Source organism: Bos grunniens, chromosome 29, assembly GCF_055505025.1.
Source record: "Bos grunniens cultivar Pamir isolate PY7600 chromosome 29, Bosgru_T2T1.0, whole genome shotgun sequence".
Taxonomy (NCBI): Eukaryota; Metazoa; Chordata; class Mammalia; order Artiodactyla; family Bovidae; genus Bos; species Bos grunniens.
Genome location: NC_141193.1, coordinates 22830752 through 22858491, shown reverse-complemented (window position 1 = coordinate 22858491; position 27740 = coordinate 22830752). Strand labels below are relative to the sequence as shown.

At 45.1% G+C, this 27740-nt stretch overlaps 1 protein-coding gene across 7 annotated transcripts in view; it reads right to left on the bottom strand.

Moving 5' to 3' along the window:
- Nucleotides 1-3376, bottom strand: part of MSANTD2 (Myb/SANT DNA binding domain containing 2) — a 30963-nt gene extending 27587 nt beyond the window's left edge. For all 7 annotated transcript variants that reach the window (XR_015157314.1, XR_015157315.1, XR_015157316.1 and 4 more), the window contains exon 1: nucleotides 1823-3376. Coding sequence is in view for 4 of the 7 variants with exons in the window: in XM_086382976.1 (XP_086239102.1) it covers nucleotides 1823-2587 (765 nt within the window). In the remaining 3 variants the exon portion in view is untranslated. The remainder of the gene's footprint in view (nucleotides 1-1822) is intronic.
- Nucleotides 3377-27740: the final 24364 nt, after the last annotated feature.

Genomic DNA, 27740 nt, shown 5'->3' with positions numbered 1-27740 from the left:
TTATCTGCTTGGAGACAGAGACAATGATCCTCTTTTGAAAATTCTTCAGACAAACCCAGTTTCCTTTCTTTGCTTTAGGTTATGCTTTTCATAACTGGACAAAGATGCAACCCAACTGGAGATTTCCTGGCTTTTTGAGAAACAATTTTATAATCAGTGAGATTCATAAGCAGCTTTGGATAACACCCTTTGTCCTTCTGATTGGGAAATTTCTATGGACAAAAGAAAATCAATGAAGCTAAAACAATTACAAAAGCCTAAAGAGTATTGCTAAACTCAAAACAGTTCACGGATAGAGGCTAAACAGCACAATGCAAAAACTCCCCTGAACTTAACCTTAACAACCTTGAATAGAACAAGGAATGAGATTCAGAGAACAGTGGCTACTATTAGCTACTATTTATCCTATCTATAAACTATTACTTTCATAACATCCTTGTTTAAAATGGAGAGGGAGGGGGACCCAAAGATAACATGTTATCAGGTAAACCAATCTAATTCTCTAATTGAGAAATGGGTGTTAGAGTCCCTAAAAATAGTAGGTTTGAAATATCTTGGTTTCTGGACCAAATTTTCTAAGCCGCAAAGTCCTCAAATGAACACTTGAGACAAGATCTCTGGAATTTTGGAGCCATATCCTTCTCCAGTGTGAGTATGACAGTTCCCACTGGGTTTTTACCCCGTCATGGAGTTCCAAAAAAGTGTCAGCCCTGCCAGAAACGAAGCACACTGATACTGTAACTCTGAACAAGTAGTAGTTCCGTGAACTAGGGGGAAAGTCTCCTACCAGAATCTTTTAGCAGACCCTGCGAAGAGGACACCAACCAACTTACCTAAAAAACAACTCCGTATCTGCCAATACTACAAATGTGAACTCCCAAATTAAAAGTCATCAGGAACAGAAAACAGTAACCCGACTGGTGGTAACATTTCTAGCCGAAATTGAGCCTCTGTACTGAAACCTTCAGGTACACAAGGATGGCCAGACGCACAGTGAGAGCTTCACTTGTCATCACATCCGGCACAACAGCTATAGCAGGGGAACACAGGCTTTCAAGAAGGAGCTTCGTCAGAAACACTGCAGGGCCTCAAGCCAACCTAACTCTGAAGACACCACACTCAAATTTCGGACCAACTATCAGCCAGGCTAACTTTAACTGTGCCCTAACTCCACAAAAGCAATACAATATCTGGCTACAACCGAGCCTTCCCAATTCTCCAAAGCATCTCAAGACTTGATCGCCCTTCGACTTAGAAGCAAGCTCAAGACAGAAGCAAGACAACTGACACAAAGGCCATCGTCTGAAGGCGCCTTTCGTACGGCTCTGCCCCTGCCACTCACTTGAAAATTCCTAAACTGGGGGGTGGCGGGGGGGAGCTCAGCACCTCCCCGCACCTCCCCCGCTTCTATCCCTGCTCCATCCCGCCCCGGCCGGTAAGCCTCTGCCTGGGAGCCCCCCAGCCTAGAACAAAGCGAGGGGCCCCGGCGGTGGGGGCGAGAAGCGCCGGCTGCACGGGACCGCCGCCGGGAGCACAATTCGAAACTACCAACTTCAGAGCGCAAGAACATCCTCGATTGGCAAGAAAGAGGGGCGGCGGCAGGCACGCCCAACTTCAAACTCAGAAAACCTACGGGCTGGCGGCCATCTGGAAAAAAAGCCCCCCCTTCCCAGGGAGAGAAGAAAAAAGGCGGAGGAGATGCGAATGGCCCACCGGGCCCCGGAGGGGAGCCCTGCGCTCAGACCGGCCCCCGCCCCCGAGGCCCGCTTCCCCGCCTTCTCTCTGCCTCTGGTTTGCTGCCCCAGGCCGGGCGGCCGGTTACCTTGATGCGCTCCCGGCACTGGGACGGGGTCCGCTCGTAGCCCAGCTCGGCCAGGGCCCGGGACACGCGCTCGTACATGGCCGGCCCGGGGGCCTTGCTGCCGAACACCGTGCCGGCTCCCTCCAGCTGCTGGTACCGTGCCTCCACCAGCCGCTCGTTGCCCCACACTGCGATGAGCGCGTTCGTCTCTGCCGGCGTCCACGACATGCCCCGGCAGGCGGCGGCGGCGGCTGCCGCAGCCCCGCCACCACCGCCGCCACCAGGGGAGAAGGAGACCGAGGACGAGGCGGCGCTGCGGCCCCCCAGCCCCAGCCCGAGACCCCCGGACGCCGCTGCCCCCGAGCCCGCCGCACTGCCCGGCCCGAGCGGGGAGGCACCCCGAGGCGTGGAAGGGTCGGACAGCGATGGGTTTCCGTCGCTCAGGCCACCAGGAGAAGCCGGGGAGAGCACCTCCATCTTCGGGATTTTTAGCGGCGAGTTGGCGGGCAGCTCCGAGCCACAGGGCGCAGCCATCTTCCAAGCGGCCGCCGCTGCACCGCCCGGAAGTGACGCGCCCTCACATCCGGCCGCCCCGGACTCCGGGGCTGCCCTCGGGCCTGGCTTGTTGGCCGGCGAGCGGCTGCGGGCCCCGGCGGCAGCGTGGAGGTCGCCCGTCGCCCCTGGTCTTTCTCCGCGCACCCGGCCGCGGCGCGCGCTCCTCTGCCGGGGCGAGGGGCGAGAATGAGGCTCGCCGGAGCCCCGAGCGGAGGAGAAGGGTTGGGGCATGAGGGCGCCGGTGTGAGGAACAGATTGAAACCTTCCCACTTCCTCTCCAATCTCAGCCCCCGGGAGGAGGGGTGAGGCCCGCGAGGGGGCCCGGAGTTAAGGAGGACTTGACCATTTCGCTCGTTCGCTCTCCTCCCTCGGCTCTGCCGCTCCCCTCTTCGGAACTGGCCTCCGCGTGCAGGGGCTGACGTCCCGGACGGAGGCTGGGGAGTCCCGCGCCGGGAAGGCGCCGAGGCTGCAGGGAGAGCATACCTGGAAAAGACTTTAAAAAGTATCTGGGAACCAGGCTTGGTTTGTGCTCTGTAGCTTTTCGAGACTCCCAAGCGCAGTATTTGAAGAGCAACTCCTATTCCAGTTCTGATCTATTTGCCAGTTAGTCTGGATGGGGGTTATGGTTTGTAGAACAGTTAGTTAGACGTCTTTATTGCGCTTGCACGATCTGTCTACAGCTTAAATGAGTATGAACTCCCAGCCTCAGCAGAAAAGTTACTTTCCCATACCGTTCTCCATCCTCCCTAACTGGGAAGTTACATCGTTTTTCCCACAGTTTTTCATACTCTCCAGTGTAAGGCGACGAAAAAAAGACTGTCAATTATGACGGCTCTTGTGACCTCCAGTAATTAGTGGTAATCGTTCCATAAAGTGCTGCAGTTTAATGAACGTTAAACACCCCAAGTCCAATACGTCGCTGTAAGCTATTTCAATATTCTTCAAAGCCAAACATTAATCTTGGATGCTAAACTTGAAGGCCCCAGCTGTTTGTTGTTGTTTTTCAAATATAAATAAGCTATGCAATGTTTTTTTTCTTTTAATGGCAAATATATCAGGTTTTAAAAAAAAAGGTGAGGTCAGCTGCATTTTGAACTCAAAATCAGGGCTTCCCTTGTGGCTCAGTGGTAAAGAATCCACCTGCCAATGCAGGAGACGTGAGTTCAATCCCTGATGGGGGACGATCCCACATGCTGTGGAACAACTAGGCCATCATGCCACCGTTACTGAAGCCAGGGCCTCTAGATCCTGTGCGCCACAAGAGAAGCCACCGGAATGAGAAGCCCACACACGGCCAACTAGACTGCTGGGCTCCTGGCAACTAGAGAAAAGCTAGTACAGCAAGGAAGACCAAGCACAGCCAAAAATAAACTCAGAATCACCCCCAGAGAATGACATGGTTGTCATTGGAAAAGCCAAAGGAATAAGCACCAGGGACAAAGTAGAGGAGATAATTGTCTCTGTATGCCATTTTAAAATGTCGCCGTACTTTATAAGATAGGAATATGAACACAAAGAAATTCCAACATTCATGCTATCTCTTCCTTTTTTTCTAAGAAAAAGTTAATAGTCTAGTAGATGTATAACTGATTCCCTTTGCTCTACACCTGAAACTAACACAACACTGTGTTAGTTTCAACTATCTTCACCTATCTTCCAATAAACTATTGGAATCAACTATCTTCCAATAAAAATTCAAAACTGGGGTGGGTGGGTGGGAGGGAGGCTCAAGAGGGAGGGGAGGTATGTATACTTCTGGCTGATTCCTGTTGTTATAGGACAGAAACCAACACACTTGTAAAGCAATTATCCTCCAATTAAAAAATTCAAAGCAATAAATCTTTCACATCTATCTATCTATATGTATATATAGTCTAGCACCACAGTTAAGAGTATGAATTCTAGACTCAGAAGGCCTGGCTTCAAATTCCACTTCTGTAACCTCAACCAACTTATTTACCCAACCTTTTGGTGTCGTGGTATCTTCAGCTATGAAATGAGGATGACCTCACAGCATTGTCATGAGAGTAAATGCATTAATATAGATGAAACTCTTCCAACGGTTCCTGGTTCCTCACAAGCATGTGTGAGCACTAGCTATCACATCACTTTGCTTGCACTCTAGTTAATCTAATCTTCCCCCTTCACTTTCTCTCTACTTCTGGTTTTCAGTGTTCTCATTTCCAACTCTCTCACAGGCTCTAGTGGAATCTTAGACACCTATGAAAGCAAAACTCACTCTCATTTAGGCCAACAGTAATTTTTTTTAATGTCAAGGTGTATAGTGTGTATGAAAGAGAGTGAGTGAAAGTCGCTCAGTCATGCCCGACTCTTTGCGACCCCATGGACTATACAGTCCATGGAATTCTCCAGGCCAGAATTCTGGAGTGGGTAGCTGTTCCCTTCTCCAAGGGATCTTCCCAACCTAGCGATCAAACCCAGGTCTCCCTCATTGCAGGCAGATTCTTTACCAGCTGAGCCACCAAGGAAGCCCTGGTGAAAGAGAGAGATGTGCCTAAAATTATACATGAAATCAGAAATGCCACAGAGTTTTAAAATCATTGCTTCTCCCACTCTTATTTTTCCACAAGCCTGAAAAAAAAAGTTGCCTCCTTCTATTGTTAATTCTGGATGATCCTCAAATCACTCTGACTCATGCAGGAAACCTTCCTAGATAAAGTGGGTTGACTGAGAAGTCTCCCTTCCCACTAACTTCTGTTTTAGACATTATTTCTATATATCCCCCCCTTTATTCCCACACCCATCAGTCTATCCAATGAGAAAAGCTTGTATCAAAAATAAAACTTCCAGTAACATCCTAAAGGTAAAATGAAGCCAATAATGTAAAAGCTATTAATACGTATTCCATTCTATAGTGTAGAAGCACCGCCATATTGGCCACCAGGATCATGTGACCGTGGTGTTGGCTTCTAGGAGTTGTGTGATATACTTGTTCAAGACTTCATGGTTCAGTCGGGACTTGTGGAATGGCTGCTGCGTTTGAAGTAATTTGCTAACACCTTTTATTGTGGAGCTAAATGGTAATCATAAGTAGATAAAAACTTATTTGAGAGATAATGCACGAAATGCCTCAAAAATAAAATAATGTGCAAAAGAGTACAGGATAATACAAAGCTTCTACCTGTAAGCAATCCACTAATCTCCTTTAACTGTATCACCCCTCATCCATTTCCTCCATAATCAGTGTCAACTGTTTGTTTTCCCAGCTTTTAAAAATACTTATTTGATTTATTTTTAATTATTTGTCCATGCCGGGTCTTAGTTGCAGCATGTGAACTCTCGGTTGTGGCATGCAGGATCTAGTTCCCTGACGAGGGATGAAACCCGGGCGGCTCCCTTTGGAGCTCGGGAGTCTTAGCCACTGGACCAGCAGGGGAATTCCTTCCCAGCCTTTCTATGAAACCTTCCCTGATGTGTCAGACAGAAGTCCTCCATCTGATACCCATTCACACAACTTAGCACTTCACATTAAAGTTTTCTGTTTCAGAAGCTTAGTTAATTCTGTTGCATACTCTCACTGTGCTTTATGACTAAGTGTGCTTGTTGCTGTATTATTTGCCCTTCATATTCCACATCAAGTCCTGTTACCTCTAATTCTAAACTATTTCCTATATCTGACTACTTCTCAACCCTGGTCCAAGCCTCTATCTTGTCATTCCTGGACAACTGGACTTTCTGCTTACATACTTGTGTGCTTACACAGTAGCCAGAGTGAACTTGGTATTTTAAAACTTTTTTCTTGTAAAATACAATGTATAGAGGAGTACATAAAGCATGCATCAGAACTACTAAATGAATTTTTATAAAACAGGTACGCCTGATGCTGGGAGGGATTGAGGAAAAGGGGACGACAGAGGATGAGATGGCTGGATGGCATCACTGACTCGATGGACATGAGTTTGAGTGAACTCCGGGAGTTGGTGATGGACAGGAAGGCCTGGCTTGCTGTGATTCATGGGTCGCAAAGAGTTGGACACGACTGAGCAACTGAACTGAACTGATATGACGACACCCAAGACGGTAAAAATAAAATATAGCCAGCACTCTAGAAGCCCTATCCTACAACCCCTTCCCAATGTTCAACTCTATCTTCCTCATAAAAATAACCACTATGCAGTCTTGCCCTTCTTTACAGTTTTATCGAATGATTGAAAAAAGTGAAAGTGTTAGTCGCTCAGTTGTGTCTGACTCTTTGCAACCCATGGACTTAGCCCACCAGGCTCCTCTGTCCATGGTTATGCACCGCTAGAAGTTTTCCCCAGTTTTGAATTTTTTGGAAATGAAATCACATGTATTCTGTGTCTGTCTTCTTTCATTCAATATTATGTTTTCAATTAAAGATTCATCTAGTCTGTATGAGGCTGCAGTTATTTCATTTTTGTTGCTGTAAAATACTCTGTTTTATGAATATATCACATTTTATTTATCCATCCTACTGCTGAATCTTTGGGTTGTCTCTAAATTAGGATATTATGAATAATGCCGCTACAAACATTCTTGTGCATGTCTCCCAGTGCATATGCACGAATATTTCTGCAGACTATATACCTCCCCCTCCCTTCTTTCCTTCTTTCTTTCCATGTGAATACATAATTACTCCAATTCCATTTACTGAAAGACCATCCTTTCCTTCTTTTATAATGCTATCTTTGACATCAATCAAGTGTCCATATGTGCATGAGTCTATTTCTGGGTTCTTCTATTACGTTGGTCTATTTATTTTTCTATCTGTGTTCCTCATGGCAATATCACACTGCCTTAATAGTAGATGACACTGGCTTTATGATAAGTCTTATATCAAGGATAGAAAATCCCTCTTCCGCTTTTCTTCTTCCTCCTTCTTCAAGGGTGGCTTACTATTACTGATCCTTCACATTTCCATATACATTGTTAGAATTAGCTTGTCAAGTTCTACAGAAAAAAGCTATGGATATTTTGATTGGCATTGCACAGAAACTATGGACCAATTTAAGAAAAACTGACATCTTCATAACAATTGGCCATACAATTCTGGCAAATAGTAAATCCATTTATTCAGTCTCTAGGTTCTCTCAACAGAGGTTTGTAGTTTTCTGCATAAAAGTCTTACATGCATTTTTGTTGGATTTATTTCTAGGTAGTTGGTATTTTTAAAACATTCTTGTAAATAGTATCATTTTAAACACTTCATTTGCTAATTGTTTTTGCTGTTATTTAATAACGCAATTGATGCTTGCATGTTGATTTTGCATCTTAGTAAACTGTGGAAAATTCTTCAAGAGATGGGAATACCAGACCACCTGACCTGCCTCTTGAGAAATCTGTATGCAGGTCAGGAAGCAACAGTTAGAACTGGACATGGAACAACAGACTGGTTCCAAATAGGAAAAGGAGTACGTCAAGGCTGTATATTATCACCCTGCTTATTTAATTTATATGCAGAGTACATCATGAGAAACGCTGGACTGGAAGAAGCACAAGCTGGAATCAAGATTGCCGGGAGAAATATCAATCACCTCAGATATGCAGATGACACCACCCTTATGGCAGAAAGTGAAGAGGAACTAAAAAGCCTCTTGATGAAAGTGAAAGAGGAGAGTGAAAAAGTTGGCTTAAAGCTCAACATTCAGAAAATGAAGATCGTGGCATCCGGTCCCAACACTTCATGGGAAATAGATGGGGAAACAGTGGAAACAGTATCAGACTTTATTTTTCTGGGCTCCAAAATCACTGCAGATGGTGACTGCAGCCATGAAATTAAAAGACGCTTATTCCTTGGAAGGAAAGTTATGACCAACCTAGATAGCATATTCAAGAGCAGAGACATTACTTTGCCAACAAAGGTCCGTCTAGTCAAGGCTATGGTTTTTCCTGTGGTCACGTATGGATGTGAGAGTTGGACTGTGAAGAAAGCTGAGTGCCGAAGAACTGATGCTTTTGAACTGTGGTGTTGGAGAAGACTCTTGAGAGTCCCTTGGACTGCAAGGAGATCCAACCAGTCCATTCTGAAGGAGATCAGCGCTGGGATTTCTTTGGAAGTAATGATGCTGAAGTTGAAACTCCAGTACTTTGGTTACCTCATGTGAAGTGTTGACTCATTGGAAAAGACTCTGATGCTGGGAGGGATTGGGGGCAGGAGGAGAAGGGGACAACAGAGGATGAGATGGCTGGATGGCATCACTGACTCGATGGGCGTGAGTCTGAGTGAACTCCGGGAGTTGGTGATGGACAGGGAGGCCTGGCGTGCTGCGATTCATGGGGTCACGAAGAGTCGGACACAACTGAACTGAACTGAACTGAACTGAACTGAATCCTGACAGACTGACCTTTTAAAATTGCAAATCATTGCGTATCATTCCCTTGTTAAAAACCCACCTGGCTTCCTGTTGTAAAAATATGACCCAAAATCTTTGCCATGAATATGATGGTTTTAAAACATGCATGCACGCTAAGTCGCTTCAGTTGTGTCCCAACTCTTTGCAACCCTATGAACCGTAGCCCACCAGGCTCCTCTGTCCACGGGATTCTCCAGGCGAAAATACTGGAGTGGGTTGCCATGTCCTCCTCTAGGGGATCTTCCCAACCCAGGAGTTGAACCTGTGTCTCTTATGTCTCAGGCGTTGGCAGGCAGGTTCTTCACCGCTAGTGCCACCTGGGAATCCCAGTTTTAAAACATATCCACATATTATCTGATGCTCTTCCAATAAGAAGTTGAATTTTTGTTCCTTCCCCTTGGACCTGGGTGAATCTTTGTGACTACCTTGACAAACCAAATGTGGTGGGAGTGACATTGTGTGACTTCAAGGCTAGGTTTGGAAATACCCTGAAGCTTTTGCCAGTTTCTGCTCTGAAAACCTTTAGCCACCATGTAAAAAATTGGGCTACCCTAAGTCGAGAGAGAGAGAGAGTGAAGGAACTAGAAATGTTCTATCCTTTAGTTGTTTGTCTAAGTAGCCCAGGCTCTAAATATGGGGATGAGGAATCTTTGAGATGACTCCATTCCCACCCATCACCTAATTGCAACCACACAAGAGACCTGTAGCAAAAGTCACTTGGCTGACCTCAAGCACCCCTAGATTCACGAGTAAAGTTCATGATTGTTGTTGGTCTATGTTATGCAGCAGTTGATAGCTGGAACACTGATCTACAAGACTCTTTTCCTCTGAACTCAAGAGCCTGTTGCTGGGAAAGATTGAAGGCACAAGGAGAAGGGGACGACAGAGAAGGAGATGGTTGGAGAGTATCAATGACTCAATGGACAGGACTTTGAGCGAGCTCCAGGAAATGGTGAAGGACAGGAAAGTCTGGTGTGCTGCAGTCCATGGGACTGCAAAGAGTCGGACACAAAGGAGCGACTGAACAACAACAATCTACCTGCGGCACCAACTTCATCTCCCATCTCAGATACACTCCAGCCACATTGGCCTTGTATTTGCCCTATGAAATAAGCCAAGCTTATTTCTGTTTGGACTTGTCATATCTCCTTATATTAGAACACACTCTTAGCTCTTCAAGTGACAGCTTGTTTCTCATAAGTCATCTCCTCAAATGTTTCCTCCCCAGAGAAACCTTTCCTGCATCTCTATCACAGTACCATCTTATTTTATTGACACACATTTTCTGAAATCATTTATTTATGCAAATTTACTGTTCTTTCATATATTTACTGTCACCCTGGTCTGGAATGTAGGCTTTTTGAAACTAAGGATTTTGTCCATTTTGTTGCCTCCTACTGGATCCAGCACTTAAAAGAGTCCAGGCAAGCTTTCACAATCAACCAAGATGAGCAGCAGGAACTAGATACACCCTCCTCCCCTGAATCACTAGAAAACCAGACAAACTTATGAAACAAGGGCTTTCGAGACAAAAGACATCAGAAAACAAATGACAGTGAACCTAAGAGATGAGAAACAAACAAGGTGACTGTGGGGATGGTTTCACAGGTGCGTGCATTCCTTGGGTGCGTGTGCCTAGCCACTCAGCCCCATGGACTGTAAGCCACCAGGCTCCTCTGTCCATGGAGTTTTCCAGGCAAGAACACTGGCGCATGCATACGTTCAGTTCAGTTCAGTTCAGTTCAGTCGCTCAGTCATGTCCGACTCTTTGTGACCCCATGAATTGCAGCACGCCAGGCCTCCCTGTCCATCATCAACTCCTGGAGTTTACCCAAACCCAGGTCCATCAAGTCGGTGATGCCATCCAGCCATCTCATCCTCTGTCATCCCCTTTTCCTCCTGCCCCCAATCCCTCCCAGCATCAGAGTCTTTTTCAATGAGTCAACTCTTCGCATGAGGTGGCCAAAGTACTGGAGTTTCAGCTTTAGCATCATTCCTTCCAAAGAACACCCAGGACTGATCTCCTTTAGAATGGACTGGTTGGATCTCCTTGCAGTCCAAGGGACTCTCAAGAGTCTTCTCCAACACCACACTTCAAAAGCATCAATTCTTCGGCACTCAGCTTTCTTCACAGTCCAACTCTCACATCCGTACATGACCCCTGGAAAAACCATAGCCTTGACTAGACGGACCTTTGTTGGCAAAGTAATGTCTCTGCTCTTGAATATGCTATCTAGGTTGGTCATAACTTTCCTTCCAAGGAGTAAGCGTCTTTTAATTTCATGGCTGCAGTCACCATCTGCAGTGATTTTGGAGCCCAGAAAAATAAAGTCTGATACTGTTTCCACTGTTTCCCCATCTATTTCTCATGAAGTGTTGGGACCGGATGCCACGATCTTCATTTTCTGAATGTTGAGCTTTAAGCCAACTTTTTCACTCTCCTCTTTCACTTTCATCAAGAGGCTTTTTAGTTCCTCTTCACTTTCTGCCATAAGGGTGGTGTCATCTGCATATCTGAGGTGATTGATATTTCTCCCGGCAATCTTGATTCCAGCTTGTGCTTCTTCCAGTCCAGCGTTTCTCATGATGTACTCTGCATATAAATTAAATAAGCAGGGTGATAATATACAGCCTTGACGTACTCCTTTTCCTATTTGGAACCAGTCTGTTGTTCCATGTCCAGTTCTAACTGTTGCTTCCTGATCTGCATATAGGTTTCTCAAGAGGCAGGTCAGGTGGTCTGGTATTCCTATCTCTTTCAGAATTTTCACAGTTTATTGTGATCCACACAGTCAAAGGCTTTGGCATAGTCAATAAAGCAGAAATAGATGTTTTTCTGGAACTCTCTTGCTTTTTCGATGATCCAGCAGATGTTGGCAATTTGATCTCTGGTTCCTCTGCCTTTTCTAAAACCAGCTTGAACATCTGGAAGTTCACAGTTCATGTATTGCTGAAGCCTGCATATGTTAGTGATTATCAAATTGAACACTTAATTGTGCACAGTTCATTGTACGTTGATTACATCTCAGTAAAGTTGTTATGAAAATATAGTTCCAGAGAAACAATAGGTATTTACTGAGTGACTGTTGGTTTTCTGGGACTGTGATTTCTTAGTGGTTAGGGATTTTTTTTTAATTGCTTTACAGTGTTGTGTTAGTTTCTACTGTTCTGCAAAACAAATCAGTCCTACTTGAACATATATCCCCTCTCTTTTGGACTCCCTTACCATTCAGGTCATTGCAGAGAATTAAGTAGAGTTCCTTGTGCTATTGGCACCCCACTCCAGTACTCTTGCCTGGAAAATCCCATGGACGGAGGAGCCTGGTGGGCTGCAGTCCATGGGGTCCCTGAGGGTCGGACACGACCGAGTGACTTCACTTTCACTTTTCACTTTCATGCATTGGAGAAGGAAATGGCAACCCACTCCAGTGTTCTTGCCTGGAGAATCCCAGGGACGGGGAAGCCTGGTGGGCTACCGTCTATGAGGTCACACAGAGTCGGACACGACTGAAGTGACTTAGCAGCAGCAGCCTTGTGCTATACAGTGTCTTCTCATTAGTTACCTATTTTATACACAGTATCATTAATGTACAGGTGTCAATCCCAATCTCCTAATTCTTCCCACCCTCTTCCCCCCTTAGTATCCATACATTTGTTCTCTATGTTTATGTCTCTACTTCTGCTTTGCAAATAGGATCATCTATACCGTTTTTCTAGATTCCACATACATGCATTAATATACGATGTTTGTTTTTCTCTTTCTGACTTACTTCACTCTGTATGACACTCTAGGTCCATCCATGTCTCTACAAATAACTCAATTTCATTTCTCTTAATGGCTGAGTAATATTCCATTGTGTAGGTGCACCACATCTTCTTTACCCATTCCTCTGTTGATAGACATCTAGGTTGCTTCCATGTCCTGGCTGTTGTAAATAGTGCTGCCATGAACCTTGGGGTGCATGTATCTATACCAAGGAGTGAGGTTGCTGGGTCATATGGCAGTTCTATTTTTAGTTTTTAAGGAACCTCCACACTGTTCTCCATAATGGCTGTATCAACTTACATTCCTAGAAACAGTGTATAATGGTTCCCGTTTCTCCACACCCTCTCAGGCACTTAGTGTTTGTAGATTTTTGATGATGGCCATTCTGACTGGTGTGAGGTGATAACTCATAATAGTTTTGATTTGCATTTCTCTAATAATTAGTGATGTTGAGCATCTTTTCATGTGTTTGTTGGGCATTTGCATATCTTCTTTGGAGAAATATCTATTTAGGTCTTCTGCCCATTTTTTGATTGGGTTCTTCGCTTTTTTGATATTGAGCTTCATGAGCTGTTTATATGTTTTGGAGATTAATCCTTTGTTAGTTGCTTTCTTTGCAATTATTTTCTCCCATTCTGCATTTTGTTTATGGTTTCCTTTACTGTTCAAAAGTTTTTAAGCTTAATTAGGTCCCAAGGCTATGGTTTTTCCAGTGGTCATGTATGGATGTGAGAGTTGAACTGTGAAGAAAGCCGAGCACCGAAGAATTGATGCTTTTGAACTGTGGTGTTGAAGACTCTCTTGAGAGTCCCTTGGACTGCAAGGAGAGCCAACCAGTCCATTCTAAAGGAGATCAGTCTTGGGTGTTCATTGGAAGGACTGATGCTGAAGCTGAAACTCCAATCCTTTGGCCACCTGATGTGAATTGTTGACTTACTGGAAAAGACCCTGATGCTGGGAGGGATTGGGGGCAGAAGGAGAAGGGGACGACAGAGGATGAGATGGCTGGATGGCACCACCAACTCGATGGACATGAGTTTGCATAAACTCCAGGAGTTGGTGATGGACAGGGAGGCCTGGCGTGCTGCGATTCATGGGGTTGCAGAGAGTCGGACATGACTGAGGGACTGAACTGAACTGAGGTCCCATTTGCTTATTTTTTGTGTTTATTTTCATTACTCTAGGAGGTAGGTCAAAAAAGGATCTTCCTGTGATTTATGTCAAAGAATGTTCTACCTGTATTTTCCTCTAGGAGTTTTATAGTGTTTGGCCTTGCATTCAGGTATTTAATCCATTTTTATTTTATTTTTGTGCATGGTGTTAGGGTATGTTCTAATTTCATTCTTTTACATGTAATTGTCTAATTTTCCCAACACCACAGTGGTTAGGGATTCATTCTTCTATACATGTTTAGTAATAACCAGCAAAGTACCATGTTGTATACCAAGTATTCAAATGATGCTTTATAAATATTATCATGGCACATTTATTACATACCCATTATATTAATGTCATTTAAGTGGGACTAAAGATGTTTTGCTTGACAAAATGTTTAACTTACTTATCAAAGAAATACAAATTAAAGGCATAAAATACTAGTTTTAACTTTTTAATTTGCAAATAGTTTTAAATTATAGCATAAGCATGAGTTATTTTTGTATCCAGAAGGAAAAAGAAAGCTATTTCAAATTCTGAAGCATTTTGTAATACCTCCTTAAGAGCCTGGGGAAATAGATGCTTTCTCTGTACTACTGATAATTTCTGTTGGGCAATTGTAATAAATATGTACTTTCCTGGTGGTTCAGTGGTTAAAACTCCTGCTTCCACTGGAGGGGGGCCTGAGTTCCATCCCAGATCAGGGAACTAAGATCCCACGTACTGCATGGAGCAGCCAATAAATAAATTACAAAAGCTTGAAAAAAATAATAACTCCTTAATCCAGCTAGCTATTCCACTTCGAGGTATGTATACTGAGAAAATAAGATTGTACACGAAGATTTAGTTACAAGATGGTGTGCCATTACATGGTGTGCAATACCAACAATTAGAATGGGTGTATAAACCCAGCAGTAAGATACTGGCTACATGAACACTGCTATAATCATTCCATGAAATACTATTCTGACAAGACAAGTATTGTAGTAAGTTAACTTAGAGAGATGTTCACAGTACGTCTTGTTAATCAAGAGTAATAGGCTTCAGAAAATGAAATGACAAGCCAAAGGCTGAGAGGAAATATTTATAAATCTAATATTTAATAAAGGATTCATCTAAAATATACAATGATCACTTAAAACTTAACAAGAAAACAACCCAATTAAAAAATGGGCAAATGATCTGAATGGACACCTCACTACAGAAGATATATGGGTGGAAATGCACATTAAAATATCCTTAATGTGATATATTTTGAGGAACTGCAAATTGAAACAATGACAACATACCTCCAGACACCTACTACAATAGTTAAAATCTAAAACACTGACAGTGCCAAATGCTGACAAGGTTATGGAGCAACAGGCACTCGGATTCATTTTTTGTGGGAATGCAAATTGATTTAACCACTTACAAAGCTAAACACCCTGGAGAAGGAAATGGCAACCCACTCCAGTATTCTTGCCTGGAGAATCCCATAGACAGAGGAGCCTGGCAGGCTATAGTCCATGGGGTCGCAAGAGTCGGACACAAGAGTCGGACTTAGTGCACTGTCTCACCCCAGAGATCCTGCCACATACACCACAAAAACCAAACATCCCCCAGTGACCTTGGCCCCACTGTTCCAATCACTCCCAGGTGGGAATTCAGGCACATGTCCACAGAGGTCACAGACAACATACATGTGGTTCTGTTATGTCCCATATATTACCCTTTTATGTCCCAAGGAAGACATTTTCTCTTAGAGATTTTCATTTAGTGTATCTTTAAAAAATCTTGTGTTAAACTTGCCTCCATCTTTTTCTTGGGTAAGGACAACCCAGAAATGGCCCTTTTGTGTCTGTGATGTTGCCATTCACAGCTTTCTGGATAGGCCTAGTACAATCTTGAGAACAGGGTTGCTGTATGCTGAATGTCAGACGGTAGCTCTTAGCTTTGCCTATCTTAGGTATTTACGCTGTGCATTTTTTATTGGTGTACCATGTTTGATTTGTCCCTAATACTTTTGAAGTTTTTCTGAGAAATGAATAATGCAACATGAACTTATTAAAATACATTTTAAGCCTTTTAAAAAAAAAAAACAAAGCTAAACATACCAACAACGGTGCTTACGTCCACACAGAAAGCTGCGTGCGTGCGTGTGCGCATAGTCGCTCCGATATGAATGTTTGTAACAGCTTTATTTATAATTGCCAAAAACAGGAAGCAACCAGAATGTCCTTCAATAGGTTAATGGAAAAACCAACTGGTACATCCACATGATGGAATATTATTTAACAAATAAAGGAAATGAGTTATGGAGCCATGAACAGGCACGGAGGAATGCATACTGCTAAGTGAGGGAAGCCAATCTGAAAAGTGACATACAGTGTGACTCCAACTATATCATGTTTTGGAAAAGTCAAAACTATGGAGACAGTAAAAAAAGGATCAGTGATAGCCAGAGGTGGGGCAGGAAGGGAGGGAGGGATGAATGGGTGGAGCGCGGCAGAGTTTTAGGGCTCTGAAACTATTCTCGGTGATACTGACGTACGCACAAGGATCCATGGCGTTATACATTTGTCAAAACCCATACAACTCTACAACACAAAAAGTCAGTGCTAATGTAAACTACAGACATCAATGAATATTAATATTTCAGTAGTATTAGCTCCAAGTCACCATTATTTCTTGCCTAGATTGAAGAGCTGCTTAAGTTCTGCTTCCATCCAGTTGCCTCTCTGACCTCATCTCATATTGCTATTCCCTAGACAGTCACACTGACCTTCTTGCTGTGTCTTGAATATATAAAGCATGTGGATGAGCTTCTTGGGTTGGCAATAATCTGCATATTACCATACACTGATGCCAGGAGGGAAACACATTCTTGAGGACACAGAACTTCACATTTGGAGCCCGCTCCATTCTACATTCTGCTATATGTATCTCTTCCTTTGGCTGGTTCTAATTTGTATCCCTCTATTATAACAAAACTGTAATCATGAGTCCTGAGTTCTCTGAGTCATTTTAACAAAGACTGGAACCTGAAGGTGGTCATAGGAGCTTCCTAATCTGTAAGCAGCTGGTCTGAAGTGAGGGTGGCCCTAGGAATCTCTGAACTTGCAGTTGGTGCCTCAAGTCTCAGGCAGGGGGTCTGCGCTCTTAACCTTGGTTGGCTCAAATGGTAGCATTGGAAGAGGTCAGGCAACAACATCTAGTATCTTAGGTTGTGAGAAATAGTGGTGTCCCTCAGGCGTCCCTTTAGGTGAACATCCTAACACCATATATTTGTAAAATTCACCTTCGCAAATTGCAATTTTGAGTTTCTAGACAGGTAACATCATCCTCCTTTTACAAGCAAAGAAACTGAAGTGAAGGGGAGACGCTTGTCCAAGGTCACTAGACTCAAAGACGCATGTTCTACTTCAATGTAGAACTCTTTAAGGCATTTCTATTTTCATCCACTAGTGTGCATGCATTGCTTCAGATGTGTCTGACTCTGCAACCCTATGGACTGTGGCCCGCCAGGCTCCTCTGTCCATGGGATCCTCCAGGCAAGAATACTGGAGTGCCCTGCCCTTCTCCAAGGAATCTTCCTGATCCAGGGACTGAACACACATCTCTTATGTCTGCTGCCCTGGCAGGTGGGTTCTTTACCACTAGGGCACCTGGGAAACCCAGTGCAGAACTCTTTATAGCAGCGTGCATGAAGTACAGAAATCAATTACAACACAGAAACACGCATGTCTTTATGGTCACTTTTCCCTAAGCCTCCATTAGGAAATTGAAGGCAATTAGGTCCCTCCAGACTTAGGATTCTCTTCTGCCTATGTGACTTTCTCTTCTGGGAACGGTGAAATCTGGGGGAAAATATCTAGAAACCCAGGTCTTCTCCAGTTAGAGAACCACATATTCCCGTAGAGCTCATCATGGTCTCATACTATTAGCTTTTCGCAGGGAGGAGAGAAGTTGTTACCCTTAGAAAGACCAAAACCAGGTATGTAAGAAAACAGTTTAGAGACTCAAGAGAACCTGTTCCAGAATTGTATTTTACTACTAACATGAGAATTCATGAGTGCATTGAAAGATGATAAGCCAAGCCTACAAACCAAATGGAAAATGCAAACGTAGCCACTTTCAAGGAGGAAATGCAATTGGCTCTTAAACAAATTTATAAAATATTAATATGCAGATAGAAAGTAAAACTACAAGAGGTCGTTTAAAATTATTTGTTTGTCTATTTTTAATTTTTATTTTTGTCTGCACTGGGCCTTTCATTGCTGCATGGGGGCTCGCTCCAGTTGCAGCAAGAGGGGGCTACTCTTTGTTGTGGTTCACAGGCTTCTCATTGCAGTGACTTCTCTTGTTGCAGAGCACAGGTTCCAGGCTCTCGGGCTTCAATAGTTGACACCCATGGGCCTAGTTGCTTGGCGGCATGTGGAATCTTCTTGGACCAGGGATTGAACCCATGTCCCCTGCACTGGCAGGCAGATTCCTATCCACTGTACTACCTCCAGGGAAGTCCAAAGATGTCATTTTTACCTGTTATAATGGCAGGGGAAAAAAAGTTGGATAATACATTGTCTTGTGAAATCTGAGGAAACTTCATCTGCCATCCCCTTCTAGTTTGCTGGTGAAATTCAAAATTGGTATAACGTCTATGAAGGGTGCCTAGGCAGTATTTCACAAATGCATACTTGCCTTTGACTCAGCAAGTTCACTTTTGGGAATGTATCCCAAAGATGTATCCACATGTTAGTGTAATGATGTCTGCTGTATACCAAAAAACATTGTCACAATATTTTATGACTCTTTCCATTACTAGATGAGTCTGTTTCCTCTACTCCTTGAATCTGGAATGGCCCCATGGCTCCCTTGCAATAAAATGTAGCAGAAGTGTTCCAGCCTAACCTCAAGAGGCTTGTATCTTCCACTCTAGTGTTCTTGGAATTCTGCCCTTGGACCAGTTGGTGGTTAGAAGCTGGAAAAACACCAAAGAGGCTGTTAGCAAAGCCTGGAGGGATGGTGAACAAACAGTTGCTGGAGGCTGAGAAAGCAGCGAGAAAAGTTATTAGAGGCTGGAGAAGGACAACACGTGTCAAGTGTGACGGAGTAAATGGAGAAATGTTGCATGTGGCAACTTGGAAGATAGAAAATGTACCTAGTAAACTTTAAAATAGATGATAAGGAGATTTCCAGACAGAATGTTGAAAGTGCCATTTGGTTTCTTCTAACGGAGTCTGGTAACTTGCAGCAAGAGAGGGATGAGCGAGAGAAGGCATCGTGCAATTTGTAAGCAGAATCTGGAGGAGACACAGAAGCGCCAGGACTGGCTGGTTTGGCTGATAGAACTGACTCTTATTCCCAGTTCTCCCAGCTGGTAAATATTTTTCAGCATTGAAGGAGTCCAAGGCCAAATATCAAATCAAGGGTATGGCTGGAAGGACATCTGTGAAGACTCCTGAATGATTTAAGATAAATGCTCTCTCATCAAGGGCTTCTGAGAATCCTAAGGATGTTTTCCCACAGCACCTCCAAATTATTACTCCAAAGACCTTGATTGTCTTGGTACATAGACACAAAACATCACCAAATTCCCCTATATATTTTTTTTAATTGTTTATTTTTGACTGCACTGCATCTTTGCTGCTGCATGAGGGCTTTCTGTAGCTGCCGTGAGCAGGGACTGTGGTGACTGGGCTTCTGGTTGCAGTGGCTTCTCTTGTTGCAGAGCACGTGCTCTAGGGTGCACAGGCTTCAGTAGTTTTGGCTTGCAGGCTTAGTTGCCCCATGGCATGTGGAATCCTAGTTCCCAGACGAGGGATTCAACCTGTGTCCCCTGCATTGGCAGGTGGGTTCTTAACCACTGGGCCAGCAGGGAAGTCCCAAGTTCCCCTATTTTGAAAGCAGCGTGTTAATTGGATCACTTGAATACCAGCAGGGAGGACATAAGCCCTGAAATGATTGGCAGGCCTGCCATGTCAGTAAAGTTTTTAAGGTTCAGTTGTCTTGGGCATCCCTAAGAGGTCCACTCCAAGCTTGAGGACAAGTTCCTGCATCCTGCTCCTTATACCACGTGGCGGTGCAGTAACGGTAGGCTTCTTCCGATCTTGGAGACAACACGTACCACATTTGGGAATACTGCTCCAATCCATGTATTAGGTAACTTTGAAGACCACACATTATGAGGGGGGCCAGAGCAAGAGCAGACCTTCAGCAGGTTCTGAGAGCAGTTTAAGTGGCCTTGCTGCCTGGCCCTGTGACCAGTAGATTCCTTGGTGCTAGCGGCGTTAGTTGCAGTTGTATGCCATGCAGAGTCTTTTGCAAGCTCCACTGGGAAAGCTGTGGCGTAGACCTCGAGGGTTGTGCTACACGGCTCTGCTGCAACAGTTAATGCTTCTGAAAGCAGATCTTAACTGATGATGAGAAGTTGGTAAATAAATAAACTTCCTTGCTCTTCCTGGTGGAGAAGCTCCAAAGTGTGTCCTACACTGTCTCCCAGGGCTCCCTGATGGGATTAAACCCCAGTTGTCCGCACTCCTTCCTTTCTTTCAAACACCTCCATTTCCCTGCTGGTGACTTCCCCAGATAAACAGCTTGCACTCTAATCCTTATCTCAGCATCTATCTCTGGGAGATCCAATCTAACCTACCAATAATTTCCCTACCAAAAAAAGGAAAGGATCTTGCTCACCTATTGACATCTATCCCACAGAGTTTCTCCCCAAACAGAAAGTTCTATGATGGGGTATGCCGACTTACTGGCAGATCAGTGAGCTTTCTGATACGCTGCATGCACAGTGGGTTGGCCAAGAAGTTTGGCCATAAGATGTTATGGAAAACCCAAATGGAAAAAAAAAAAAAAAAACCCAAACGAACTTTTTGGCCAACCCAATAGTTTCTTGATCAGAGGTGAAGATCAACCAGAAGCCACTTGAAGTGTCAGAGGTGAAGCAGGCTTCGACTCTCACAGAGCTTTGCAGGATGCCAAGAACTTCCACTCACTGATGCATTCTAGTAGACACTATACTACGCATTTTACATATTTGTCTAATTGAAGCCTCATGTTACAAGTGAGAAGTTTAGCCTTAAGTCAGAGAAGTTGTTACTTTTCTAAAACCAGATCACTGGTAAGTGATAAATCTCAACTTTGATGCTGGGACTGTCCGACCTCAGCTTATGCTCTAAACCTATATTCTTTTCCGTATGTCTGTCACCACAGTTCTGCCACTTGATGGAAAGTGTATTTTTTTCACTTTTAAGACTCATCTCTTGGGGGCTTCCCTGGTGGATCAGTGGTATAGAATCCACCTGCCAATGCAGAAGAGATGGGTTTGATCCCTGGTCCTAGAGGATCCCACATGCTGAGGAACATCTAATCCAGTGTGCTACAACTACTGAGCCTGTGCTCTAGAGCCCGGGAGCCCCAACTACTGAGCCTGTGCTCTAGAGCCTGGGAGCCCCAACTACTGAGCCCACGTGCCACAGCTGTTGAAACCCGCATGCCCAAGAGCCTGTGCTCCGAAATAACAGAAGCCACCACAATGAGAACTCCAAGCACCACAACTAAACGGTAGCCCTCATTCACCACAACAACGAAGCCCACACAGCAACGAAGACCCAGTGCAGCCAAAAATAAATAAAGAAAAATATTAAAAAAGAGACTCGTCTCTTAATGGAAAGAGTTATATCGTGACAATGTTTTCAATATAGACAGCAGATATTCTTACACTAACATGTGGATACATGTTTCAAATAAATTCTAAGGCCCTCTGCTCAAGTCTGCTTTCTTTCTTCTTCTTCCCTAAAGAATCTAGGGGATTCTGTAGAGAATCTTGGGTCGGATGCTATTTGCAGAGAAGATTTGGGACTAGAACATGGGACAGGAGTAGCAATGGAGGGACCCTACTATGACCAGGCACCATCAACAAGACCTCACATCTCCCTCAAACTGAAACTCTCTACTAGATAACTCGGGCTTTGCAGGATATGGGGGTAAGTTTGTTACCGAGTCCAAGCTTACTCTGCTCGCTGCACGACAGGCCAATGAATCCAAGAGACAGGTGTTGAGGCAAGAAAGAGACTTTAATAGGGGAGCCGGCAGACCAAGAAGATGGCAGGGTAGCACCTCAAAATAACCATCTTATGGGGTCTGGATGCCAGGTCCTTTAATAGATTAAAGATGGGGGGAGGTGAGGAAGTAAAGTAAAAAGGCCGTTAATCTTGTGGACATCTCCTAGAGTGGCAAGCCTCAGACAGGGGATGTGTTAATTTCTTCCTTCCTGCCACCCACAGGTGGACAAGGTTCTGAACAAAGGCACTTTAGTTTAACAGTCAGGCAGAGAGGCAGGATGCTCTGAGGCAAACCATTCTGTATGATTATAATAATAAAAGCAACGAAAAGCAAGTCAAGGAAACAGTTCCAAGTGGAGTCAGAATTGGCTTCCTCCCTGCAACAAGTTCTGTTTTAGTGCCCTAAGTATGTGATGAAAATTCCTTGTTGAACTAATAATTGAAAAAAGGCAGAACCAACTGTGTATGTGTACATATGTTAATAAAGGTTGCTAAAGTTAGCAGTGGGAAAAAGCAACAAACAAATTTACGAAATCTCCTTATGTTTATAAATTAATTTCAAAGATCAGATTGTCAGGTGAGTGTATTCTCGGTTCGGTCTGGTCACAACAAAGATTGGGAGTGACGGACGTTAAAGCCCTCGGCGAGTCACAGCTCTCGGGTCTTGGACAGACCATGTTATAGCTCTCAGATCTCAAACAGACCATGTTATAGCTCTATTTTATTTAGAAAATAGCAGGAGAATCCATCCTCAAGGCGTGAGGGCATGTCGACTCAAAGACGCGAAGAGAAGAGAGTGGGGGAGCATGCCAGGGCGCAGGAGAGAGAGAGACCTGGCCCTTTGGCTCCTCTTTTTATGTTTTTTACTTCCCCTGGGCCTGACCTATGTAAATTGGGCTAGCCAGGAGTGCTGTTTGTTCTACCTGAGGTCCTCACTCCGGTCCTCCGACCTTCCTTTGTTCTATTTTCACGGGCTTTTCCCTTCCTTGTCTTTTGGCCACCGCCATTCTGGACTCCTGTTTCCTATTCTAACTACCTAACATTCCCCCGTCAAGAGATGGGAAGCCCAATTCTTTGGGAATAGGGGCGCTGAGGTCTTTCTGGCTACTTCCTGCTGAACTGGGACGGCGAGGGGTATTGCCCCCCCCCACCTCTTGTTAGTCTCAGGCCTCAGAGTCCTTATAGCAGTGTCCATCTAGAGGTGAGTGATATTTTCCTTGGTTGGGTGTAGTTTTATATCTTTGTTGAACCGGCACTGCACACTGTAGCTTGTCGACCTGGTGGCAGAGGCTTAGCCTCTATGGTCTCAAAATTGGAGACTACTGCATACCCGGCTCTTCTTTCTTCATCCAAGGCAAAGCTGCTTCCATCAGAGTACCAGATTTTCTCAGGATTGGTCAGAGGATCTTCCGACAATCCCTCTCGGGGTTTTATCCTGTGGTCCAAGGTTTCTAGGCAAGAGTGAAAGGGGAGAGAGTACTCGGGGTAGGCAGGAGGGTGGCTGGTTAAGAACCTCAAGGAGATATAGTGAGGCCTGGATTTTCCATCAATACTACTTGATATCTGAGGATTCTTTGGTCAGACATCCATAAATGGCCTCTTCCATTTAAGAGTTGTTTCACTTGGTGGCTGGTAAAAATAGTTAGTTTGCCCCCAAAGGAGAGTTTTAAAGCATCTTCTATCATGATTGCAATAGCTGCAAGATTTCCAAGGCTGGGGTCCCAGCCTCGGGCGGTTGGATCAAGCCTCTTGGATAAGTAAGAGCCTGGGGCTCAGATCCCAACCTTTTGAGTTAACACTCCCAAGGCTATTCCCTCTGTTTCTGGACATAAAGTTGGAATGCTTTTTCTGGGTATGGCAACCTCAAGTCAGGTGCCTGAGTTAAGGCCTGTTTTAGTGTAGCCTCTGCCTTCTTTTGAGGAGTTCCCCCCATCAGTGGGATTGAATCATCCCGTCCCTTTAAGCTTTCATATGAGGGCTGGGCAATTAGACCGTAGTTCGATATCCAGATTCTACAATACCCAGTTAGCTCCAGGAAAGCTCGCAACTGTTTTCGAGTCATGGGGGAGGGCAACTGGAGGATTCCTTGTACGTGATCAGAGGACAGCCTCCTGGACCTGCGTGTAATTTGAACTCCCAGGTAAGTGACTTTTGTCTCGACCATCTGTGCCTTAGCACGGGAGACTTTATATCCCCTTTCTGCCAAAAAGTTTAGAACCTGAATTGTGTGTTGTTGGGCATTTTTCCCATCAGGAGAGCAGATTAGTAGGTCATCTATGTATTGTAATATTTTCCCATTAGGTCCCAAGTCCAGATCTAGGAGATCTTGGCTAAGGGCCTGTCCAAACAGGTAGGGGCTATCTCTGAACCCCTGAGGTAATACTGTCCAAGTCATCTGTTGGTGTTTTTCTCCTGGGGCCTCCCACTCAAAGGCAAAAAGATATTGGGATTCTTTCGCCAGTGGTATGCAAAAAAATGCATCTTTGAGATCCAAGACTGTAAACCACTTGGCACTGGGTGGGATTTCTCCCAAGATTACACAGGGATTGGGTACTGTGGGATGGAGGGGGACGACAGCTTCATTTATGATCCAGAGATCTTGAACCATTCACCAGGCTCCATCCTTTTTCTTTACTGAGAGGACTGGGGTGTTACATGGTGAATTGGTGGGGACCAATGGCACCCCACTCCAGTACTCTTGCCTGGAGAATCCCATGGATGGAGGAGCTGCAGTCCATGGGGTCGCTAGGAGTCGGACACGACTGAGCGACTTCACTTTCACTTTTATGCATTGGAGAAGGAAAAGGCAACCCACTCTAGTGTTCTTGCCTGGAGAATCCCAGGAACTGGGGAGCCTGGTGGGCTGCCGTCTATGGGGTCGCACAGAGTCGGACATGACTGAAGCAACTTAGCTGCAGCAGCAGCAGCAATAGCCCACAAGCAAGGAATTTATTTGTTAAAGGCTGTAGTCCCTCCTGAGCTTCTCTTTTGAGGGGATATTGTTTCCAGTTAGGAAACTGAGTGGGATCTCAGAGGACAACGGTTCAGCTTGGTGGGCTCGTCCAGGAATCCCCTGGTCCCACACCTGGGGGTAAATTTTGTCCTCCCATAGTTTTTGGTCCCTCTCTATTGGAGAAGGTGTAATGGGTTCTTCAGTAGTAACCAGGAGCTGTAGAGCTCTCGGGGCTGAAAAGCTTCCCATCACAAGGGTGGTCCCCAGTTTAGTGAGTATATCTCTTCCCAATAAGGGAGTAGGACACGCAGGGACCACCGGAAACTGGTGGGAAAATATTTGTCCATCCCAGCAACAAAGAAGTGCTTGGGTGAATCTTTTAGTAGTTGTTTTTCCTGTAGCACCCAAAATGGTACAGGTTTGGGAGGAGAAGGCTCTGGAGTAGGAGATCAAGACAGAGTAGGTAGCCCTGTGTCAACCAAGAAATTCTCGGACCTACCTGCCACATCCAGTTGCACCCTTGGCTCCAGCCCCGTGATGGTTATCTGTGACAGGCAGGCTGGCTGAGGCGGGCTGGCTGGAGCGGGCTGCTTCAGTCCTGTTGAACCCCTGAGGGAAGGCTTGGCGCTTGACCTTGAGGCTCTTGGGTCCCAAGGGCAGAGTGCCGCCCAGTGTCTCAGTTGATTTTGTATTTGTATTTGTATGCAAGCATGCATTTGTAGCGAGCCGTTTTAGGAGACTTGTAATGGTTTGGACACTCTTCGGCCCAATGCTCCGCCTGTCTATAGATTAGGCATTTGCCTTGTGCCTTGTCCTTCAAGGACTCGGGGTTTGCCACAGGGCTTCCCTGGAGGGCGGCCAGCATCTGGGCATGCCTTGTCTCTTTCCTTCTCTCCCTCTCCTGGGCCTTGGCCTCCTTCAAATTTCATGGGTGGACTTCCTTAGGGATGAGTCATTCTGAAGATTATCCTACCCAGTACTGTTGCAACCTGAGAGCCCGGGTCAGGGTGCAGATCCCCAGGCAGGCTGAAGCGTGACAGCCTCCTAGGGATCAAATCCCCAGGCAGGTCGAGGTGTGATGGCCTCCCGAGAATTGGGTCCTTGGGCAGATCGAGGCGTGATGACCTCCTGGGACCCCTGGACTGGTGGATCCCCAAGCAGGTTAAGGTGTGACAACCTTTCGAGGGCCAGATCCCTAGGCAGATCAAGGCAGGTTGACCTCCTGGGACCCCCGGACTGGAGTTGGGTGTCCCCAAGGTCTCCAGCATGACCAGTGCTGGGTAGGATTAAGGGGTTGTAATTTTAACTCATCGCCAGTTTGTTTACCGCAGATGGGAATAGATATCATGATATAAAGCAATCCAAGCCTGTGCCCTGAGACTGGGAAACAGTGAAACAGTCATAAGCCTTGTCCTCTTACTCTAAAGGATTGTAAGTCACTGATTTCTTCCCTTAGTCCTCCTTAAGAGCAGGTTAGGGTGTCTCCCCTGGTAAGCATTTCACTGTCATAGACCCACTTTAGGTAATAACAGAAGTAATGACAAAGGAGTGGGTTATCTGGCCCTGTTAGTGACATTAAGGTATTTTAATAATAGGCTGGGTGGAGCAACATTGCCTACAAGGGGACAGGGTCCTGATTGTCAGTCAGTTCAGTTCAGTCGCTCAGTCGTGTCCAACTCTTTGCGACCCCATGAATCGCAGCACGCCAGGCCTCCCTGTCCATCACCAACTCCCAGAGTTCACCCAGACTCAAGTCCATCGAGTCAGTGATGCCATCCAGCCATCTCATCCTCTGCCGTCCCTTTCTCCTCCTGCCCCCAATCCCTCCCAGCATCAGAGTCTTTTCCAATGAGTCAACTCTTCGCATGAGGTGGCCAAAGTACTGGAGTTTCAGCTTCAGCATCATTCCTTCCAAAGAAATCCCAGGGCTGATCTCCTTTAGAATGGACTGGTTGGATCTCCTTGCAGTCCAAGGGACTCTCAAGAGTCTTCTCCAACACCACACTTCAAAAGCATCAATTCTTCGGCGCTCAGCCTTCTTCACAATCCAACTCTCACATCCATACATGACCACAGGAAAAACCATAGCCTTGACTAGACGAACCTTTGTTGGCAAAGTAATGTCTCTGCTTTTGAATATGCTATCTAGGTTGGTCATAACTTTCCTTCCAAGGAGTAAGCGTCTTTTAATTTCATGGCTGCAGTCACCATCTGCAGTGATTTTGGAGCCCAGAAAAATAAAGTCTGACACTGTTTCCACTGTTTCCCCATCTATTTCCCATGAAGTGATGGGACCGGATACCATGATCTTCGTTTTCTGAATGTTGAGCTTTAAGCCAACTTTTTCACTCTCCACTTTCACTTTCATTAAGAGGCTTTTGAGTTCCTCTTCACTTTCTGCCATAAGGGTGGTGTCATCTGCATATCTGAGGTGATTGCTTTTCTCCCGGCAATCTTGATTCCAGCTTGTGTTTCTTCCAGTCCAGCATTTCTCATGATGTACTCTGCATAGAAGTTAAATAAGCAGGATGACAATATACAGCCTTGACGTGCTCCTTTTCCTATTTGGAACCAGTCTGTTGTTCCATGTCCTGATTGTAGGAGTTAGTAATTGGCTTAAGAACAAATTTGTTTAGAGGCAACAGACTAAATGTTCCATAAAAGTGGAGTGGAGATTTGATCCAGGGGTATGTTTGTAACTTTAGGACAAGGGTGGTAAGGGTTTGGACCCAAAAGGCCTGCAGGGCTGACTCCCAAAGTGGCAAACATTATTCCTGGAAGCCCAATTGCCTTTGAAGGGATGCCAACAGATGGACTTGTAGCAGGCACTGTGTGCCTGGCGCCCGCCCTAGCGGGTTCACTGGGAGATGCTGATGTTACACATGTTGTAGGAAACATGGAAGATGAAGGGCTGAATATCTAGAGGGGTTGGATGTTATACAGTATTTCCCACCCAAGGGCCAGCTATTTTCTGGTTGTCCCTCCAGAAGACTGTAGAGGCAACATTGTGGACTGGGATGGGGCTGAGGAAAACAGCAAGAAACAGGAGGGAAGGGGGCAGAGCACAACCTTTGACAGAATGACATTGCACAAGGGCATAACGTAAACCGGTTAAAATCAATTG